Genomic DNA, 23,433 nt, shown 5'->3' on the forward strand with positions numbered 1-23,433 from the left:
CCTTGTACTGTAGTGTTGCTTAACAATGTTCATCAACACTGGTAAGTCTAAGAAGCAATATGACTCCAGATCATCATACAACATTAATGATGAAGGAGACAGACAAGACAGATGTGAGAAACAGAGTTAGGTCCTTCTGGGAGAGAAGATACAGAGATGAAAGTGTTAAGATTGTACCAAGCAGATTTACCACTAGATAATTGGGCACCTCCAAAGAACAGTGACATCTAAAGAGCACAACTCAGCAACAGAGAACATGTTAAAATGCGTTAGAGAACCTGGTGGTCTCCAAACTCACATCAGCCAAGGCTAGTATAGCTAATGATCAGGGATGATGGGAGTTGTGATCCAGGCCAGCAAGTTGGAGCAGGCCGCAGGTCCCCTATCCCTAGTTTAAGGCCACTCTTTATATTACTACTAGTGTCAGTTCCCTGGCACCTGATCAGAGATCCTTCCGCCTGCCCTGTGTTTGTTTTGGAAACGCGAACTTTTATGATATGCCTCATCACCGGCCATTCACATGAGCCCAAGAACTGAAGTGAAACGCAGTCAGAGATCTTGTGCGTCGACCTTCCTTGGCCACTTTCACCTTAGGCCTAAACCTCCCTCGCTGTCCGGCGCTTGCCGCCGACCCATTCCCATTGCGCGGTTCCCCTGGCTTCTTGCATGCTAGGCTTGCTCATTCACCCGTCCGCCGATAGAGGCTGCTTTACGGTACACCCGGCAGAACCGAGGAGGAAGGAGGGCGAGAGTAGCAGGAAGCAGCCGCAGGCGCCCCCCTCCCGGTCGCTGCGCTGGGGAAAGACTCGCCGGCTACCAGAATCGGGACGGGAGGGAAGGGGCAACCGGCGGAGCTGCTCCTGCGGCGGCGGCTGCTCCCTCTGGGCCAACCCCGCCTCGGCGGCTGCAGGCGGCCAGGATGATGCCCCCGACGGCCGGCGAGTCGCCGCACCAGCTGCTAGGCCGGCTGCGCTTCCTGAGCGAGGCGATCGGGTGCCTGACGCGCGCGGAGCCGCTGCCCGCCGCCTTGTGCTACGTGCCCCGCGAGGTGCAGTATAAGATCTGCAAGGACCCCAGCGCCCCCGGGCCCGCCTCGGCCTCCGGCCGGACCCTGCTGTCGGTATGGGAGAACCCCAGCAAGGCCGGCGCCGGCTCCGGGTCGGGAGGCAGGAAGGGCCTGGGCAGGGGCACCATCGAGCTGCGCAAGGGCTCGTGCATCCGAGCCAGCGGCGAGGAATACTGCAACGGGCACGGGCTCTGGGTGAAGCTGACAAAGGTGAGTGTGGCAAGGTGTAGCCCCCGGCGGGGCCTGCAGCGCACGGGCACCCGCACCCGCTGAATGCGGAAGTTCGAGGAGGGTAAATTGCCAGGGCTCCAGCCCGTTACCGCCACATTCCTCCTACCGTGTAATGATTCCTGTTGTCCATAATTCCTGGTGTGAACTGGCAACCCAGCCGGGATGCTTTCTGAAGAGGAGGAAATGCACTCTACCCATGTTCAGAGGCACTTGAGCCCTTATTACAATTTTAAATGTTTTAGGGTTGACACCTCCCCCCCTTACATAATTTGCATGCTAGAGCAAATGTTGATGGAGGCTTAAGACACATGTAACAGAGATAAACGTAGGCATATCATCCTATCTTTCCCATTGCTTTTTGGGGCTGTGTCCTACATGCGCACTCAAGGATGGTAACACAGGGCACAAGTATTCCTACGTTTCTCAGAGACTGTCACTGTTTACAGTCATAGATTACTATCAGCTAGTTTTATGGTTCCTTGATACGGATTTAGCTGACAGAAGAGCCTTTCAGTTTTTCCTGGCCCATATGATGTTTTTTTTCCCTGCCATGGTTATCATTTTCCCTTTTAGTATTAGTGTGGCAATAAACTGGCTGTCACATTTTGCACTTGGGAAATAGCAACAATAAGGAATATGCAAACAGCTGTAATACCAACAACGTTCCTTATCATAGTTGGGGAGATTTTTTTGATAACTGCATGGCCCTCAAAGGCTATGTGTTAGTAAACCTCAGTAATTCCTATGCATGTATACCTGGGCATCCTCCTACAATCTTTTAGAATTCAGCAAATTTCCTATAATTATAATTGGAAGGACAGTTTAATACCGTTTTGTTGAGATTGCATGCGTGTGCATTCTTTAAAGTGAGAAAGGGGACTGCTGTTGGTCTGTAGAGACCAGAAAAAGTAGTCATAGACACTCATTAGCACAGACTAAAGACATGCATTTTGGTTTTTAATCAATTAGTAGGAGCTGTACATTTCTCTATGGATAATCAGTGTTCCTAACCATCTGTGTAAATCTCTTTGTATGATGTATGAAGATTTGATAAACTGTTTGGATTCCTTAGTTATCTCCAATGTCATATTTTGTACTGGACAAATGATTTCATATTCTTCCCTCATAGGAGCAGCTGGAGGAATTCAAGATTGGCTGTGATCTGGAGGAAGGCTGGGTACTCATGTGCAAGCATGCAGATGGTGGGGACAGGCTGGTGCCAGTGGAATCGATGGAGAGAATCCAGAGGCAGCAACAACTCTTTGGGGTGGATTATAAGCCTGTAATCAGGTACTGAAAACCATCTCTACATTTTGTTTGGATTGATTGGCTTTTGAGGAGGACCATTGGGGAAGGCACTCACTGTAAGCAAATACATGTTGTCGTTTAGTCGATTAGTCATGTCCAACTCTTTGTGACCCCATGGACCAGAGCACGCCAGGCACTCCTCTCTTCCACTGCCTCCCGCAGTTTGGTCAAACTCATGCTGGTAGCTTCGAGAACACTGTCCAACCATCTCGTCCTCTGTCGTCCCCTTCTCCTTGTGCCCTCCATCTTATCCAACATCAGAGTTTTTTTCTGGGAGTTTTTTCTCTTCTCATGAGGTGGCCAAAGCAAATACATAATACTATCAATGAATGTGTGACTTTCAGAAATACCTATGGTTGCAAGCTAAATTAGTAGCTTCCAATCATTTTGCTGACGGAATCAACCACGAGCACTTTGCCTATATTCAGTTCTTATAGAAATTTGTATCAGTACCAAAATTTCAAAGTTTTTTTTTTGGGGGGGGAGTGGCATATGTTCTCAGGTGGTTCATCTCTTGTTTGCTTCTTTCCTGATGGCTGATTTCCTCCTCTGATCTACAGCTTGTGTGCCAAGGGGGAGAGAGGTTCTCTTCTTCTGGATTACGTTATTGCAGCCAATTGGGGATCAAATAAGCGGTGTAGTGACATTACAGTGGAAAACAGACAATCAGATTAGACTGTGGTGATGTAACAAAGCCAATTCGGAGTGAAAGTAGGAAGTGTTGCCCTCACTTTGAATGTCTTTGGGGAGAACAAGGAGTACAGCTACTGCACTGCAAACACTGTCACTCCTGTCCATAGCTCCCAAAGTTGTAAAAAAGGGATATTCACAACTGTGTCAAAAATGTATGCAAACACACACATTACTTGGCTCAAACCTTATCAGTAAGTCTAAGATGTGTTAAGTTCTGTGTGTCCATTTTGTTGTTTTATCTAATAAATGTAAGGTTTTTCATTTTAATAGCAGCAAAAATTATTATTATTACTATAAGCATTATAAATTAGATCCTCTGTAGCATTAAACAAAGGGCTATATATCAACCCTTTGAATTATTCTCAGATACTTATCCCTTGTTTTAGTAGCTAATAATGCAGTTAGAACTTTTCCTATTTCTGTTTGCTTACACAGAAGTTTATAATTGTTAATTCTGCCTTTTTCCCTTTTCCAGATGGGAGCAGGTGGTGGATTTAACATATTCCCTCCGTCTTGGGGCAAAGCCAAAAATCATGGAGCCAGATGCAGCTGCGGTAGAGAGACTCCGGTAAAGGGCATGCAACCTCCTTTACAGCAATAAGAAAAAGTGGGGCAGCCAATGCACTTAATTTGAAAGTGGTAACTGGGCCCGCGGCACTGGACGTTTCTACATATTATCCAGGCTTTGTATGCCTGAGGACTTAATTCTATTGGGAGTAGTGCTTGTGCAGAAGTGGGAGTAAAAATAATATCCTGGAGGATATAATTGGGTAGTGGAGAGTATGATCCGGGATGTAAATTTCTGTAAACACAGCTCTCTCTCTCATCCTATACTATTAACACCAATTATTGCCATTTTAGATTTGTACCACCCACATGGAGCTACGAATGTGATGAGGACTTGGTGCATTTCCTCTATGACCACATCGGCAAGGAAGATGAGAATCTGGGCAGCATCAAGCAATATGTGGACAGCATTGATGTGTCCTCCTACACGGTAAAGTGTCACTATCAACCAGGCTCCTTTGCATAGAGACCTTGCCTTCATGCACACTGTCCCTTGTTGCCTCAGCATCCTAACCATTAGGCCATCATTTGCTAATATTAAAGGGTTTGCAAAGGCAGATGTCAGGGACAGGGCTTCCCAGAGGGACGATGAGGGTGATGAGGGGGACAGAGAGTCAGAGGAGGAAGGAGTAGTTTTGCTTCCTTCTTAGCTGTTTGAAGACAGTCGCCCGCAACCCCTTCTCCTCAGCCGGAGAAGAGGAGGCTGGAGAGAGGCCAAGTCGCTGATAAGCGGACCCTAGCAACAACATAGGGGAGGGATGATTCGTCAGAGGAAAAGGTAGGAGGCCAGCCAGAATCTCCCTGTTCCTGTAGGTTAACGAGGGTCAGGGAAAGGCGTCAATCAAGGAAGTGGAAGGCGAGGTTCTGGCGTGCTTCCTGTTGGCGCCGAAATCAGAGCCCAGATGCCTCAACATCTTGAAAGAGACAGTAGCCCATGGGAGCTGCTCTGAGTACAATGATGGTGTTTAATAAATCTGCTTGTAAACTGACAACATCTACTTGCTGCTTATTAAGTCTGGGAGCCAGCCAGATTGTGACAACAGATAACTTCTGGTTGATATCTATAACCTTAGGGTGAACTGAGTTAAGAATTTGTTAGGTCAGGATAACTTATTTGTGTAAACAGACTCTGAGTGTCTCTTTGCTGGTAATGAAGAGATTTTGCTGTCTGAGGCAAAGGATAAAATGATACTCCCTTCCAATGCTATGTACAACTAGACCGGCGGTTGAATCTTATTTTAACACTGGGGACAGGCCAGCCACACTTGGGGGCAGCAGGCTAGCTTTGGGGTACAGGGTAGGCCATGTCCTCCAAAATCTTGCCACTCTCCAGAATCTGCTGTCCGAGGCGACTGCCTTATTCTGTCTAATGGTAGGGCTCTAGCCATGAAATGAACTTCACCGGCCCCTGGAATGGGTTATTAGACAGTTGTTCTCTTGGTTCCAGAAAATGAAATAAAATAATGTGTGAAATAATGTGTTTTACTTGATCAACTTTTATAGTTGTAGGAATATATACACTTCTGAATTCTGTGTTGTCTTGGCATAGGTCTGCAAACTTTCAGATTAAGTTGGCCACCTGCTGATTTTAGTGGTCATCAAGTCTTTCTCTGAAATTTGATAACGCTTAACTACCCTGATCAGTGCTAGGACATTGTGCCTGGTGTCTCCTCTACCGTTCTTCATAGATCTGCAGGTTGCCTCTCCTAGGTGAATGGAGAGTGGTAAAAATCCAGGAAGCCTTGAGGGAGGAAGATGTGTTCAGTTATTTTCAGGGATAGTAGGAAGGTTCAGCTGGATGCCTGAGTGTCTGGATCTAAAAGTTCCTGTCTGAGGTTCTAGAGTTGGCATCCTCTTGGGAGGGATCTTGTGGGTTGCCTGAAAGCAAGCTATTACATGGATATTTCTAACTCTCCTCAGTCTGTTTTTGCTTCCCTCAGGAAGAATTCAATGTTTCATGCCTGACAGACAACCATGCAGACACCTACTGGGAGAGTGATGGGTCTCAGGGTCAGCACTGGGTCCGTCTCAACATGAAGAAAGGGACCATTATCAAGTGAGTTCCCTATTCTTTACTAGCCTATTCCTTATATGTGGGGACATCATTGGCAGACACTTTGCTGTCCTGGCCTAATCAGCTACTTTCTATAAGTACCATAGTAGTTAAACCCTGTTTCCTCTGAGTGTGAAAGCTACATTGAAAGCAGCTGGGTCATGTTAATGCCCATGAATGTTGGCCTTGTTCTGTGCTTGGGCTTCTTCCTGCCCAAAGAGGGAATCATGGAAAAGACTTTTGGTTAGGTGCTATGAGGCTTTAAGTTTGGTGCTGAAGATGTACCTCTTTATAAACTGGCCTTTGACACTTGAGATGCATATTTTTGGGACTCATATTATTTTTGTGACTATAAGTTGTTTTAAATTGTTTTTAGTGCTGTATTTTAAATGGTTGTTTCCCACTCTGGGACCTCAAGGTGAAGGGTGGGTAGAAAATTAAACTATTACTGCCTTCATCACAACAACAAAGGAATTATCTTTTCTCACGTATACCACTGTGATTCCACCACTGCCATGTTGAGCAATTTCTCATGTATACCACTGTGATTCCACCACTGAAACTGAATGTTGAGCAATTTCAGAATGGCCCTTTTGAGGTTTGCAGCAAAATATTTGTTTGAATCTGCCCTCTCCTTTCCATAAGGCAGACAAAGGCATCCCCACCTCTTCTTCCACCCACCTTGGCTTTCCTGTTAAGTAAGATTTCTGTGATCACATAGGTTTGTGCAGAATGTGGTACTAGTGATGTACAAAAACCACCCTTCTCGATTCAAAATGGCTGAGTCTTTCTGGCCCTTTTTGGTTCGTTCCTGGGAAGGTTTAAGCTTTCCCTCCAAGCCACATAAAGGTCCAGCCTGGGGGAAGCTTCATAGCCAGTTCTATCGCCTGCCAGGTTCCCCTGCACCCTTCCCCTGCTTTCCCAACATTTCTCAGCTCGTTGCAGTGAAGGTTTCTGAGCATATTTGGACCCTCACATTTACCCTTTAATTCTCTCCCCCAGGAAGCTGTTCCTGACTGTGGACACAACAGATGAGAATTTCATGCCCAAGAGGGTGGCTGTGTATGGTGGCGAGGGGGATAACCTGAAGAAGCTGAGTGACGTGGGCATTGATGAGTAAGTCAGACGAGGGAGGCGGGGGGTGGGTGGAGAGAGAGAATTTGCTTGTTGAGGAAAACCAGGTGTGAAACTGAGCCTAAATTTGGCTCAGATTCTTTCTTTAGCCCAGACATAGGCAAACTCGGCCCTCCAGATGTTTTGGGACTACAATTCCCATCATCCCTGACCACTGGTCCTGTTTGCTAGGGATATTGGGAGTTGTAGTCCCAAAACATCTGGAGAGCCAAGTTTGCCTATGCCTGCTCTAGCCTATGCCTGTATGGCACCTTTGATTTTACCTCATGAGGCATGGAAAGGGGAAGAGAATAAGTGAATGTGAAAGGGGTTCTATTGTAATCAGATGGTGAAGAAAAGCAACAAAATACTAGACCTGAAGTGTTAGCGGCTAATGGACATCTCTTTGTTTTTGAGCTTGTAGCCTATTATATCCCAACGGGTTCAAGGAAGGAAATATCTCATTATTATTATTATTATTATTAACTTTTTTTATTGGCTTGAGGCAAGTGCAGCTGCCCCCGTGGACCCCCCTGGCTATGCCCATGGCTCTCCCAGTTTATCCATCCTCTACCATTAGTTCTCCCTCTGTCCATAGCAACTGATATATAAGCGTACACACCCTTATAACTCCAAAGACACATAATCAGGGCCCAGTATATGACCTCAGAGATAAGTAAACATCAAGGAACATAGTTAATAGTCCACCCACCAACCCCAGCCAAACACTACAGCACCTGGAAAACTAACACATGTTTATACCAGTCCAGTAAAATGCAGTATGTACAAAATGCAGCTGCGACTCAAGGCTAAATAGAAGCAGTTACATAAAGTACAAAAGGCAAAAACATAAAGCCACACACAGGGCAGACTGGAGGTCCACAATAAAGTGCCATCCCAAAATGCAATACTTTTAAAAGTGTGGTAAATACTTATCTACGCAAGGGATGGGGAAACTGTGGCTCTCTAGTTGTCTTTCAGCAAGATCAGGGAAGATGGGAGATACAGTCTGGAGGGCCACAGACTCCCCATCTCTGCTCTATACTATGAGGAGGCATTTCCTGGCATCTTTCATATTCCTGAGGTAATGCATAAAGCTACCATTGCGTGCTACAGTGTCTCAGGGAGAAACATACTGTGTAGTTCACCCCAACCCACTGCCTTCATGAGCATAAAAGTTCCCTGTGCTTCCTTCGAAAACCATCTGAAGGTGATTGATGGGTCTCTTTAGGGTACCCAGAAGGTTGGAAACAGATCCCAGGAGTTCTGGTTTCTGGCTCCCACATCCACCTTGATGTAACTTCCCCTGAGCATGTAAGATTAAAGGATTTCTATTTTGGAGGGGGGTGGTAAGCCTACCTTGTGCAAGAGGAAATAGATGTTTTTGTGTCTCCAGGAGCTACATCGGGGATGTGTGTGTGCTGGAAGACATGACTGCTCACTTGCCTGTCATTGAAATCCGCATTGTGGAGTGCAGAGGTGTGTGGGTATCAGTTTGGGGATGCGCCTATTAATCCCTGGGGTGCAATGATCTCCCTGCTTTTCTCTAAATGCTCCAGTTTAAAATTTCACACCCTCTGTAGTTACGTACCCAGACAGGTTTCATCTAGAGTCAGAGTACAATTAGGCAGAGGGCCTTCTCAGTAGTAGTGCCCGCCCTGTGGAATGCCCTCCCATCAGATGTCAAGGAAATAAAAAACTATCTGACTTTTAGAAGACATCTGAATGCAGCCCTATTTAGGGAAGTTTTTAATGTTTGATGATTTATTGTATTTTTAATATTTTGTTGGAAGCCGCCCAGAGTGGCTGAGGATTTATTATTATTATTATTATTATTATTATTATTATTATTATTTATTCTCCTTAGTGGTTCACTGCTTTGACAGCTGCCCTGGTGCTTCCCCTTTGGTGGATGCCATTTTGTGATTATTTTATCTAGGAAAAACAGCAAAGGCACAATACATTTATTAATCTTTAAGCCACCACAGGTCTCCTGTTTTTGTGGCAAGTGATGAATAAAGCCCTGGAATTTCTCCAGTAGTCACCCACCCCCAATTTGTGATAACCATGGGTCACTTAGAGTGACCCAAAGAGAGACCCTCATCCCTACTCTTCTCCCCAGTATTTCTCTCCCGCCTCCTGGAGAAACAGTTCCCTATTTGACCGATGTGTCTTAAGCTGCTTTGTTCTCCCCTTTTAATACAGATGATGGGATAGATGTTCGGCTACGGGGAATAAAGATCAAATCTTCTCGGCAACGGGAACTGGGGCTCAATGCAGATATGTTTCAGCCAGCCAACCTGGTGAGGTATCCTCGCCTGGAGGGAAGAGACCCTGATGTGCTCTATCGGCGGGCTGTGATCATCCAGAGGTATGCAGTCTCCAGCCTCAGTGTTGCTGTTGTTGTTGACAGCATTTCTTTGTTTTGCAATATGAAATGCCTCAAAGAGCGAGAGCTCCCACAATCATTGTGGTGGTAGTGGGCTGAGCACTGTGCCTGTGCTGTAAAACCCTATGGAATTTATTTATTGTTTCCTTTTGTTTTGTTTCACCTGTAGTTGTAAATCCTCACCTGCTTAATCAGCTTGTCGGGTGAAATAGGGAGGGAAGCCAACAGAGATAGCAAGAAATGTAGGAGTAAATGTAGGGGTCAAATTTAACATGTCTGGTTACTCTGCCGCCATCTGCAATGTCAACGTTGGTATTTATTTATTGCGCTTTTGGTTTGGGTAGGTTTATCAAGATCTTGGATAGTGTTCTTCACCATCTTGTTCCAGCCTGGGACTACACACTTGGCACCTTCAGCCAACTCAAGGTGAGGCGAGGGACTTTCTGATTCCCAATTTCTGTGTTTTCTATCTTGGGGAAATAAACCATTGCTTTGAATGTCTACTTTAAATTTGACTTTCTTCGGTAATATTTCATTCTGGATTGTTTTATTATCTGATCTTTCAAGGTAGGTTGTAAACTGCTTTGAGACTTTTCATCTCTTAAAAATATGAAGCAGTATAGAAATGAAATGGAAATAATGATAATAATATATCAAAAGATTTCCTACTGGGAAAGAGAGGCACTAGAATAGTTTGCGGTGATGTTGGCAGTAGAGCCAACTGGTTTGTAAAGTAGGAGAAGGACTGTGCGGGATATTCCTGACTTTGACCCAGTGTTGCTTTGCCTGCGATAGCACATCAAACAGTTCCTGCTGCTGTCCAAAAGACGTACAGTGCTAATCACCCAGTGCCTCAAAGACTCAGAGACTAGCAAGCCCAACTTCATGCCACGGCTCTACATCAACCGTCGCCTGGCCATGGAACATCGTGACAATCCTGCACTTGACCCCAGCTGTAAAAACACAGTCTTCACTCAGGTAAGGCCAGCTCACCCACTAGCAGGTACTCTGTGGCAAGAGGGATGGGGGGAGTCTTCTGCCTTCGCAACCTGCAACACGTGTTCTGTCCTATTGTACTCCAGAAATGCTTTTTCAGCCTATACCTTCAAAGCAAGATCCATCTCTGAGCATAAGCTCAGCAAACAGTTTTGCAGGGCGATGCAGCTTCTGTGTGGTTGGGAGTCCCACTCAGTGGCCTGGTTTACATGTCACACTAACCCAAACCCTGGCTTAGCATGAATACATGAGCATACAGGCTCAGGGAGAGGAGCTCACAGTCCCTTCGCCCCTCCCTAGCCATTTTGCTCTTTTACTGTGCTAATGGGAGCCGTGTGTTTTTGGAGCCCCTCACTTTATAATATAAGAAGAAATTCAGCAGTGGCTGCTGGTGATGCATATGCACAATGTACCTCAGATAAAATGATAAAATGATGATTATTTCTTCTTTCACATGGGATTAAATAACTAACATACCCTGGTTCAAACCTTTCCCAGAACCAATTAGTTCACGCTTCTCTAAACTCTAATTTCAAGGTGTATGTTAGTTCAGATTTGCAGGAATCGTGTGTTTATGGTTCATTCTCATTTCTAAGGCATTGGGGTAACTGGAAATTGTAGTTCATTGCTTGTTTACTGTTTGTTTTACCCTGTCTTTTCACCAATGAGCTCAAGCTGACATAAATGAGGTTATACCTTTTTATTCTTAATATTGTGGGGTTAGTGACTTGCCCAAGTGTGTTAAATAAACTTCATGGCTGAGCAGGGTTTTGAACTTGGGTTTCCTACATCCAACCCTAGCTATTCTAGCCACTTTGTCACACTAGCTTTTTAATTTAATGTGTGTCCCTTGCTACACATACGTTGGTGGTTGTTAGGGATCTGCCTGACTGTGCAGTGCGCAAAAGAACTTCTTGTACATCTTTGGTGCATGTTGCCTGTTGCCAGTCGTCGTGTAACAAATTCATCAAGACCTTCAGAGGATGCCTATTCCTGCTTTGCTATCTGTAAGCACATTGCCCAGGATTCTTCTCTTGATGCCTCTGCTGCATTGTCTGCTTTCCTAGGTATATGAGGGACTAAAACCTTCTGACAAGTATGAGAAGGCCCTGGATTACAGGTGAGTTTTTTCATCCAGCAGCCACCTGTGTCTTCCCTGCCCCTTCCAGCTTGGTGTCTCTAGCCTAAGTACCTGAATGCCAAGCACCACAAAGTTTCGAGTAAAGTGAAAGCTGAATCCTCAGAAAGAAAACAGAGCCTTATTTTTATAAATGAGAGCTTGCTGCAAATATTTGCAACACACCAGTTATTCAAGGACCTTAGTAGGTTCTGGGCCACACAGAAATATGGCGCTATTACCATATTTCTTAAAAATATAAAGCAGTATAGAAATGAAATGGAAATAATAATAATATATCAAAAGATTTCCGACTGGAAAAAGAGGCGCTAGAATAATTGCACTTTCACCAGCAATGCAGTGCCTCCCACAAACCTCCACAGGTAGGTTTAAGTGACCATTTTTCATTCATCTCAGGTGGCCGCTACGTTATGACCAGTGGTGGGAGTGTAAATTCATTGCTGAGGGCATCATTGATCAGGGTAAGTTTTGCACTTTGTGTAGTCCAAAATGGTAGGTAATAGAAATTTGATCTCTGACAGTTTCCAGAGTTTGAAGCTGAAAATTTGGGTTTTCTTTTGAGTCAGTTTTGGAGATTATTATTATTATTTGAACAGAGTTCTGGTTAGGAGCATGAACAATAAGGATGGTGATTTGTAGTACAGCGCTTCTGTGTTGAGAACTCTGCTGCTGCCTTTGAGTTGGCTGTTAAACCAATTGCATCCTTGAAGGGGATTGAAGTATTGGTTACAGCAGAGGATTTCAACGGAGGCCTGAGCCCCCCTCCTCCAATGGGTCCACCAGGGAGAATGCCAAGTGTGAAGAGATTTTGGTGGGGAGAAAACATAGTTTCAAATATTTTTCTTGTGTCCTCTCAGGGTTTTCTGCATCCTACAGAAAATTGGATAGGCCTCAAGAGCGGGAGTGGGAAAATCTGAAATCCAGCTAATGTATTCAGGAACGCAAGGAGGTGGTGACAACATAGCAAAGCTGATCACACACTTCCATGTGCTCTCTCTCCCAGGTGGCGGTTTCCGAGACAGCATTGCAGATATGTCCGAGGAGCTGTGTCCTAGTTCAGCTGAGACTCCAGTGCCGCTTCCTTTTTTTGTCCGCACGTCCAACCAGGTGCTTGCTCCCTGATGAAGCTAACCCTTTCCTCCTCTTAAGGATATTAGAGCAGCATGAGTCTCAAGAGACTGTCAATGTGAGGATTCGGGCAAGCTCTGGAGAAAGGAAAGTGCTTAGGTAGCAGTGCTCTCTGAGGGAGAATATGGACACCAAAGCACTGTCCTTTGATTCCAGCTTTCCCATAATCCAACTTTTATTCCTGCTGTATCCACCCTCTGCTTAGTCCTGGTCAGTGTGGAAATTGCATGGGGAAATTAATGCAGAGAGACTGGATTGTACATGTGTTTTAACATTCATTCTTATGTCCCTATCAGGACATTTGAGCTGAACTGTCTGTTGTTTCAGGGCAGTGGTACCGGAGAGGCCCGAGACATGTATGTCCCCAACCCGTCCTGCAAAGAGTTCACAAAATATGAGTGGATTGGGCAAATCATGGGAGCTGCCCTGCGTGGCAAGGAGTTCCTGGTGAGTATAGGATGAAGGCTGGATCTTTCTTTGATACTGGTAGTGGAAGCCAGACCTTCCTTCTCCACCTGGAGAGCCAGTGTGGTGTAGTGGTTAAGAGCAGTGGACTTGTAATTTGGTGAACTGGGTTTGCTTCCCTGCTCCTCCACATGCAGCTGCTGGGTGACCTTGGGCTAGTCACACTTCTCTGAAGTCTCTCAGCCCCACTCGCCTCACAGAGTGTTTGTTGTGGGGGAGGAAGGGAAAGGAGAATGTTAGCCGCTTTGAGATGCCTTTGGGTAGTGATAAAGCAGGATATCAAATCCAAACTCTTCTTCTGTTTCTTCCTAACTGTGCCAAATTGTTTTCTAATCATTCATAATCACAAGTATTCTTTTAAAATCAGTATCTAGGAACTGCCTTGTCTTCCTTCCTGAGCATTTCCTTTGAGCATAGTGGGACACAAAAGACCACATCTGGAGGCAATGTGTTGCAGTGCTACATCTCACTTTCCTCTTATCTTTAAGGTCCTGGCCCTGCCTGGCTTTGTCTGGAAGCAACTGACAGGGGAGGAAGTGAGCTGGAGCAAGGACTTCCCTGCTGTTGACTCTGTGCTGGTGAGTCACCGGGACATGTATCTAGTGGTTGCTATTGAAACATGGGGTGCAGATTTCTATTTAGCATTTGTCTGCATGGCCTATGGATTTGGATACTGGCATGGCAGAGCAACTGGCTTCATTTTGTTTTCTAAAACTGCCAGTGGGAAGGGTGAAGGGGTGTGTAAGTAAACTTCCTGCAACATTTCATGATGTTGAACACATAGTAATGGTCCACACACAAATACTGCAGCTTCCAACCATAACAGCTGCACAGTTTTAGACATAATGCATGCTTCCAGGTGATAGAAAGTGTTTGACAATATCTTATAATAACTGTTTATTTATGGCTATGTTTTTTTTTTTTTATAAAATCCCCGTCTCCCACTTCCTTGCTTTCTTGGGCATAGGTGAGATTATCCCATCCCTTGTTTTCAGGTGAAGCTTCTGGAAATGATGGAAGGAATGGACAAAGAGACCTTTGAGTTCAAGTTTGGGCACGAGCTGACATACACCACTGTGCTGAGCGACCAGTGCATGGTGGAGCTTATCCCTGGTGGCACTCGCACGGTGGTGCACTATGAGGACCGTTTGGATTTCATCCGCCTGGTGCAGAAGGCACGGCTAAATGAGAGCAAGGAGCAGGTAATTCAGTATAGCATTCGGGTAATAGGATTTTGGTGCTGACTGGTGGTTCCTTGCCCCATCTTATCTGTCTCTTCTTTCCTGACTCTCTCAGCTTGCGGCCATGCAGGCTGGACTTCTCAAGGTAGTGCCTCAGGCAGTTCTGGATCTGCTCACTTGGCAGGAACTGGAGAAGAAGGTCTGTGGTGACCCTGAAGTTACCGTTGAGGCTCTGAAGAAGCTCAGTAAGTGTGGGAGACCTTGCACTCTTCATGGGTAACATACCACATGTCATCATAAAACATGTGGCGACTCCACGTTCAGCTACTGCACTGAGTGGAGATTCACAGTACAAATGCCATATCAGTGGGTTGTACTATGATTTTGAGCTAGCATATTAGCACCTCATATCCATGTGCCTAAGTATATATTCCTTTCTTCCTTAATGTGTTCTGCCCAAATAATGGACATACCATCTTTCCCTCTCCCCTTCAGTTGGACCTTGGTTCTGTGCCAGCAATATTTTTCTCCATAACCTGCACCATCTATCTGTTTTTCTTCTTCTCACAGCTCGCTTTGAGGATTTTGAACCATCAGATACTAGAATTCAGTATTTCTGGGAAGCCTTGAACAACTTTACTAATGGTAAGTAGATGTTGGCAAATACACACTGTTACGGAGTGATGATGTGAAGAAATCTGTGATATGAATTGCAGGTTCAGTAGGTTTTGAGAGGCTTCTCCCACTGTGGCTCATAACCACTCCCAGAAAGTGGTTTTGTTTTTAAGAGACTTAACTTGGAGGGAGTCACAGCAATGTGGCAATGGGAGATGGGAATGGAGAAAAATAGCCCCAAACATGCTATTACAACAGCTCCCCCGACTGAATGGTTCCCCCTGTTTAGGAGGGTCAGTTTTTACCCCCACCTCAAACATTGGCTGGCTCCCAGTAAAAGCTTGGGTCTTGTTTTCATTCCTACATGCATTTTGGGCAAGCTTGTTGTGGATAATAACTTTTGGTGAGATGTCCCTGGGAGTTTCTGATGGTTGTGTACTCTTCCCCTCAGAGGATCGCAGTCGCTTCCTGAGGTTTGTTACTGGAAGAAGCCGACTTCCTGCTCGGATTTATATCTATCCTGACAAATTAGGGTGAGTGTTGTGGGAATGACAGGTGGGGAGAGTGCTGTTTTGCTCAAGTTCTGCTTGCGGGCTTCCCATGGGCATCTGGTTACCCAGTGTGAGAAAAGGATGCTGAACAAGATGGGCCTTTGATCTGACGTGTAGGGCTCTCCTTATGTTCTGTTAATGTGCATCATATTGCAGAGTGAGTGATGATGGATTGGCAGCCATTTTGTATTTCTATTGTGTGGTAAAGCCTTCTCCACAGATCTCACTGATTTGTTATCTCTTCTCTCAAAGCTCTGAAACCACTGATGCGCTTCCTGAATCTTCCACTTGCTCCAGCACACTTTTTTTGCCAAACTATGCTTCGTAAGTCTTGTTCTATAAATCTCTTGGGCAAGGGTGTATTGGACAAAATCCCAGTGGTTGTGGCACAGACCTGGGAAAGGCAGCTGAAAGGTTTGGGGGGCTGTGACATGGGAATAACATTGGGTGAGTTCGAGGTGCCTAGAGTATCACCAAGTGACCAGGGACATGGTATTCCCAGTTTCTAGTGCGGCAATGCAAAGCGGATTATGATGGGGGAGATATGGGGAAGGGCTAAGAAGCAGGCCAATGTACTGGCAAGTGTGGCTGCCATTGAGAATAATATGCATGGAGATGGGAGTATCAGCAATGTGGGATGTTAATTACAGAAGCATAGCATCTTGGGGAGTCAGAGATGAGTTTGGGATGACCAGAAGGTATGTGAAAATGTTGATGTGTTTCTTCTTTTTCACTTATAGGGCCAAAGTCTGCGAGGAAAAGTTGCGTTATGCAGCTTATAACTGTGTGGCTATTGACACAGATGTGAGCCCATGGGAAGAGTGAGTCTATTTTGAGGTCTTGTTAACCATTTCTTCTGTGTTACATAGTTCCTACATGCAATAATCTCTTACTATCAAGATCCAGAAAGCATGTATGTGTATATAAAATAAATTACCAAGTGTGAGGCTTGCAGTTTATTGATAAGCAGATACAATAAAACGGACAGCCTGCCCCCTTGGATTTTAGTGAGCCCAAAACAAAAAATGGCAATGGTGAAAAACTCTTCATTTCTGACACAAGTTGCCAGCAAGTGGACAATGGCATGTAGGATTCCAGAATTCAATAATTCTGGTTTCTTTCTCAGGAAAGATATCAAACAAGAAATGCAGACAGTTGCAAAATATATTTGTTGTTAGTTAACATTTTAGAATATTCTTAATTCTCTTCTGAAACCTGTACCTCTCCTTAGGCTGCAATTCCAAACCCACTTACTTGGGAGCAAATCCCATGGACCTGAGGTGATGTTTATAAGATTCCTCTGTCAATCTTTCTAGCCGAAGATAAACATGAGGGCCACAGCTTCTAGAGGAGTATTGGGTTTTTTTGCAGTGAAAACAAGACTCTTACAGCACCTTAATGACTGCATAAGCTGTCATGGACTACTATACACTGCATCAGATGTGTGTAGTGTTATCATGAGCTATAGGTTTAGATGCACATTGTTTGGGGAGGAGGGTTGTAATAAGGAAAGGAAATGCAACCAAGTACAGTGATAATTATGTACTTAATACAGTACCAGTAATTTGAAAAACAGTTCTTGATGACATAGACATCCTGGTATTGATAAGCCAATTAGCACACATAATGTACTAAAAATCTATTCAATCGGGGTGTGTGGGGGTGGGATATATTCAATCCACAAGCAATATCACCACAAATTCTTAGTACTAAATAACACTGTCCCCTCATTACACACCAACATTGTTAATGACTTCATCCTCAGGTTACAGTTCAGGATCCTCCTCTTTGTAGTGATTTCCATGCCTGCTTCTGTGCAGAACTACAGTTCAAAGTTTTCAATACTTCCCTCCACCCACTTTTCTTCTTCCAAGTCTTCCTGTTTTTGTCTCAGCAGCTGCAGTGGTCAGCTCTGGCCACCAGTGGGCATTATGGCACCATAATTAAAAGGAGTGGTCTGACCATTTTAATTCTAAGATTGTTTTGTTCAAATTGTTCAGGTACCCTTCTTACCTGTCCAAAGCATATCGGTATGGCACAATGGAGCCCAATATAATCCCATGGCCTGGCGTAGCCAGGATTTTTGGGGGGCGGGGCGGGGCAGAACTTTGTTGGGGGGGGGGCAGAACTGATGTGATTGATCACTTAGTTAAGTATTTCTATTGTTTTACCTGATGGGGGGGCAGCTGCCCCACCTTGCCCCCACTTGGCTACACCCATGAGATAATATAATAACATAAGATGATGTGGAGGTTTAGGAAAAGTCAGCCCCTCCTCTGCTTTGCTGACTGTGAGGGGCCACACTCCTGCTTCTATTTGATATTAGGCTTTCTCTGATACCACCTTCATTAAAGCCTTTCACCAAAGCTGTCCCGTGTTGGCTGAGGGAAATAGAACTGTGCTTGGCTAGCTGTTAGAGACAGTTTGCTAAGATAGGCCGAATTCTGACATTCTGAAAAGAATTTGAGGGGTGGGGTGGGAATACAGAACCGGGAATATATGTTTTTTCTGGGGGACTGGGAAACACTTTTTGAAGATAAGTTTTCCGAAACAGCAGGGTCTGCCTGCTCCCAATGCTAAATGGAGACTGTGGCCCTCAAAAGCCACGAGCTTCACTTTACTCAAATAGCAGCAGTTACTAGTATTTATTTCCCAGTAACAGCAAAGGTCTGCGTTTAATAGAAGAGGGTAGACGGAACACTCTGGCAAAATGGCTCCATTCATGGGTCGAGGATGTACTGTCTGTATGTTGGCTGCCTGGGTGGGCCTCGGAGCTGAAGGCTATTGTAGCCGCATAATGGGCTTGATTGGTAATTGGGGAGGTGAATTTGGCGTGGGGGGAAGGGACGGTGTCATCTCTGCAGCTGGGCTTTTTGTCATGCAAAGCGGGGCAGGAAGGGAAGCTTAAATCCCGCGACTTCACAGCACCTCGGAGCTGCTCTTCAATGCTCCTCTCCTCCACCCCACCCGCTTTCTCTTATCTCGGCCGGCGTGGTTCTTGCAACCCTCCCAGCCGTTTCCGCCCCTTCCCGGGTTTCCCCACATAAGAGTCATGAGAGCCTTAGGGAATCTGGGGAGGCGGCGAGCGGGACCGTGTGCAGTTTTTGCTGCGGGGTTAAGCTCAGTAAATTAGGCGAACACCACCGCCTGCCCTGGCGATGGCAGCTTCCCTCCCCCGTCTTAGGCCTGCGCACAGCCACTTGCGAAGCTGACAGGGAGGAAGAGGGGCTGCTGGAGGTGCCGGCGGGCCCCCTAGGGAGAGCGACAAGAAACGGGGATTAGCCGGGGATGCCGGGGCTCCCCTGCTGGGCGAGGACGTGTAACTCCCCGACACCCTGCGGCGGGGGATTAATTACAGACCACACAGCAGGCCAATGAGGGGCACCGAGAGCGCCGCCGCGGGACGGGCTCCAGAGCGCGCCTGCTGGAGAGTCGCGCAGAAGGGGAACAGTCTTTTCTGCCCTCCCGACATCGCCATGATGCGTGAGGGAGGAGCTGCAGGTGGCTCAACATTTCGCGCCCGTCCCGGGTGGGGATGAGGCCCCAGGCCACGCGCGTCGAGTAGCAGGACGAGCGCGCGACTCGCAGGTGCAAAGGAGAGCAAGGGCTCCCGCACCTTCTTTAATAAGTCGTGCAAAAAAGGGAATTTCAGCCGTTTGCATCGCCAGCTGCTGCACCAGCTGAAATTCTCAGCTCAGCTGTGAAAGGTGTGGCGGATCCCTGCTCTCCGTTGCACGTGGCTCGCTCTCTACCCCGTGGTTCGGCAGGGAGCGGTTACTTGACTGAACCTAACCCGCAGGTGAGGACAACCTGCTACCTTTTAAGGTAGCCATAAGGATTGTACATCCCATATAAGCAAGCACGTGACCTCACTATGCGGTGCGGGGGGTGAGAGGCGCTGAGGCGCGAGCGGCCTCATAGCTGGAAGCAGCAGAGCGGGAAGCCGCGGCTGAGGAAGCAAGGTTGAGTTCGTGGGTTGGTTAATGGGTCACTCTCGGGGTCTCTTGGGCAGGTTTTCACACAAAAGCTGCTTGAGAATAAGCGCGAGCCGACTTCTTGTGACTGATAGCATTCCCAGCAGGGGGCACTGTAGTCTAGCCCATGTGTGAAAGGCCCGAGATTTCTTTCAGCCAAGCCAAGGGCGCTTCCAGACGGATGTTTATTGTGGAATCGCTGCTGTCCCAGTATGATTCCCCCCGCCCCACCGTCTCCAAAACTGCCATCGAGATGACAGCCCGCACTTTCCCCACATTTAATGTGGCTTTTGCCATGCAGCTTAAAATCTGTTAAGGAAAAAAATGTAACTCTATTAGAGTTTTGGTACAGTGAAATACTGGTGTTGTGCAAAAACTTGGCATTAAGTAACAAACAAACAAAACACCAAATAGAAATAGATGCTGTCCAGCCTCCCCACTCAAAAGCAGCACCCTCCATATTGCCAGTTTTGAAGCATGATAGCCAAGGGCTGGTAACATCTGTTCTTTCACTCTTTAAAATTTCCAGTGATTTCTTTTGGAAAAGGTGCATGCATCTAGGTACAGAAATACTTGTATGTGAACCCAAAATGGAGAACAGTAGTGGAGGGTGACTGCAGTAACTGAGGAGAGGGCCCAGAAACTCAGCATGGAAGCTTTCCATCAACGACCACCGCCTGCTGGTGTGATATGAAAAACGTAAGACTGAAAAAACTGAGTGCCAATTGCACATTCAGAAAAAATAGATCTGAACAGCCTGATAGTGACATAAATTTCTTGTACTGAAGCACCACAAGACTGCCTGTGAGGCAGTTGAAAGACGTTTCTTTCTTTTGCCCCACAAGTCCTGTGTGCTTTCATTCTGTGTTTTCTGTGTAGATTCAGCTTTCTTCAGGGCTTTAGAAGACTATTTTTGCTTTGCAGCCTAAGAGTGCTGTGTAAGGGTTTTTCTTCTCATATGAACTGACCCAGACCCTGCAGTCATCATCTGAGACCCTTCTTCATGTGCTTCCTGCATGAGAGATCTGGAGGGTGGCAACATGCAAATGCGAGTTTTCTGTGGTGGCTCCCTGCTTGTGGAATGCTCTTCCCAGGGAGGCTCACCTGGCGCCTTCCTTACATATCTTTAGGTGCTAGGCTAAAACATTCCTCTTCTCACGGGCTAATTAAACAATCTATGGCTTTTTAAATGGGGGCGGCTATTGTTTATGTTTGTCACTGTTGTGCGTTTTTGTGCTTTTATATTATAAGCCACCTGTGATTGTCAAATGAAGGGCAGTATGGAAATTTAATAAATAAGCACATTAATTACCATCTCTAACCACTGGCACTGATTTAGTAGGGCAGCTATGCAGGAATGAGCCAGCGGCTTTAAACTCAGGCCTAGACAAACTGGAAGTAGACCATCACTAATAGCTATTGTCTTTTGACTAGCGTAGCTTGATCCTTCAAGGCCTTCTCTGTTGGTCTTTGGGTTAAATGTGCTTGCAAGAGGGCCAAGTGCCCACACACTAGAGTCTGTTCTCTAAACTTTTAACAGCACAACTAACCTGTTCAGGGCCAACATGATATCTCAACTAATCAGCTTTAAGGCATGGATTGGACCTCTAATATGTACTATCAAGTGCACTATTCTGGCTTCTTTCAGAAAGGAAAAGAAAAGAAGCAGAGATGGAACTCCTGAAGTCTGTCTATCTAAGAGTAACAGAAGCCCAATTCACATTTTAGCCACTGAACATGGAGTACAAAATACATAGTGCAGCATTGGTCAGTGATGCACCTGTATATAAGTGGCAAAAATATGTAACATTGCCTCAGTATATATTTTTATTAAGAAAAGCAACTTTGAGAGGTTGCTGTTTCGCATGAGGGAGCTGGAGGCAAAGGAAGCTTCAGACATTTCTTGCTTACTGTCCTATTCTAAATTTACCCCGAGCGTTATAAACATACCCTTGTAATAAAAATGAGAAAAGGCAGTGGAGTGATTTTATCATGAGAAAACAGCAGGTGAGAAAAGGGTAAAGCACTCATTCCTTTCCCCACTATTTTTCCACTGAAAATTGAGCTTTCTAAAGCCATCTTTGTTAACAGAAAAGGGTCTAATGTGTTGCTGTAGAGTTCATCAACATGCTGCATGCCACAGGAACACATGCACCACCCACAAAGCCCTTCCCTGGCACCCTTCCTCTGTTTCCTCCTCCCACTGTGATGCTTGAAGAATTGTAGCCAATAGAAGTGTGTGGGCTTGGTTGTGGCATGTGCATGCTGCCCATGAGAGGTTGTCCTGTTTGTAAATGTGCCAATGGGCCGCATTTTATTTGTCCCTATTTGTCCCTATTTGTGCCTTTTTCCTGCCCCCCTGAAATATACATGGAAGTGGCTGTCAGGAAAGGAATAGGCTGTACACTGTTCATAATTAATGCACTGCCCGGGTACTCACGAATGTATAGCCAAAAATGAGAAGTTAAAGAGAAAATTAACCTACATAGAGATGGTGCCAAAGAAGAGATAAGATAAACTCGGAAAGAGATGAGGGAAGAAGTTCAAGAAGACTGCAGATGGTGGTAATTATGAGTCACTTAATGAGGAGCTCAAGACTAAGCCATAGGCTGCTACTTGTAAATTCTATCAGGTTCTTGCAACATGCAGAATTAATGGCTATAACATAGGGGGAGAACATGACAAGGAGCAGCTGCTATGTCAAGAAGTGTTTGAAAAAGAAGAAAAAGAAAAATCTTGTGGCAGTATCTCATAGAAGAGTTCCAAAAGTGAAAGTAGAAGTGCAATAGGCTTGAACAGGAAGCTTCTCCTCCCTGGGAAACGTGGTGACATCATGCTGAGAAGCATCTTGCAGGGGGAAAGAAGAGGCAGGTAGTGGGAGCAGGGTGTTTAACGCTCAGACACAAAGTCTGAGCTCTCCATTATTCCAGTTCATCATTCTTTCCCCTGGGAGTAACCACTGAATTTTGAACATTGGTACAAGCATCTGCCTGCCCCCCAGTGCTTTGGTTGCTCCCATAGACAATTTTTCTCTGCAAAGAAATGGCAAGATACAAAGCAATTGTGGGGACACCTAATAGGGCCATCAAGTCTGATGGACTTTTGTGAAGAGGCTGCCCCTCACTGAGTCTACAATGCTGCCTGTGTGTGTGCAAGCTCTGGTCTCGGTTTGTTTTTCTTTATTCTGCTTGTTGCTCTGCTTGCGGAATCTGCTCAGCTGTGGTCCCTGTGGCTGCTGACAAGACAACCTCCTAGCCTGCCCGCCTGCCCCCCTTTGGCTGGGCTGCACCATGCCGGCTTCCTGAACACACTGGAAAAATAAACACTGCCAGGCAGCTGCAGTATAGCCATTGCTGAGATGGGGTTGGAGGCTCAAGAAATTGATCGTGCCAGGGAGGGCAATACGGGGCTGGGGGGTGTTGTTCCTGGGCCAGACTCCTTTCCATACTTCTGAACTTACAGTGTCTTACTTCCAGCATAATAAGAGTTGAAAGCAGACACAGGGCCTCTTTCACAAGTTGATCTAATTGCATAGTCCCTCTCTGCACATTCCAGAGAAGCAAAGATAATTTTTATCCCACTGGACAATTGCTTCCCACTTCATACACCTGTTTTCTGCTGCTTTGTGGAAACCTGTGCATATTTATAACATTAATTGAAGTTTATAAAGAATTGAAACTAAGTTGTCACCCCCAACAAAGTTCAAAAATCCAGCTCTTACATCAGAATCGTCTCCCTCTTCTGTAGAGATTTCACACTATTACAGGTTGTTACTGACAACCTAGCATAACAATCCTTTATATTACACACTATCTTTGGCCACATCAACTTCATCTGTTGGGGTCTCCTGCTGCCTTTGGCAGGCTGGTTGCAGAAGCTGATTTTCACAAATTGTACTTGACTACATTTTCTGCATCTGTAAATTGCACGAAAAATTACACTAAGTAGAAATGTACATTTGCTTT

General features: G+C 45.7%; 1 protein-coding gene across 1 annotated transcript; it reads left to right on the forward strand.

The window, feature by feature from the left end:
* Positions 1-389: 389 nt before the first annotated feature.
* Positions 390-16,440, forward strand: HECTD3 (HECT domain E3 ubiquitin protein ligase 3). The gene is made up of 21 exons (XM_083742363.1): positions 390-1,276; positions 2,427-2,587; positions 3,774-3,866; positions 4,160-4,295; positions 5,806-5,921; positions 6,921-7,034; positions 8,428-8,510; positions 9,237-9,402; positions 9,765-9,846; positions 10,216-10,398; positions 11,484-11,536; positions 11,951-12,015; positions 12,558-12,661; positions 13,010-13,129; positions 13,636-13,725; positions 14,143-14,349; positions 14,444-14,573; positions 14,899-14,973; positions 15,395-15,476; positions 15,747-15,818; positions 16,235-16,440. Exons 1-21 carry the CDS (start codon positions 920-922, stop codon positions 16,317-16,319), a joined length of 2,574 nt encoding a protein of 857 aa, XP_083598489.1. The 5' UTR covers positions 390-919; the 3' UTR covers positions 16,320-16,440.
* Positions 16,441-23,433: the final 6,993 nt, after the last annotated feature.

Source organism: Podarcis gaigeae (genome assembly GCF_964106915.1).
Source record: "Podarcis gaigeae genome assembly, chromosome: 6".
Classification (NCBI taxonomy): Eukaryota; Metazoa; Chordata; class Lepidosauria; order Squamata; family Lacertidae; genus Podarcis; species Podarcis gaigeae.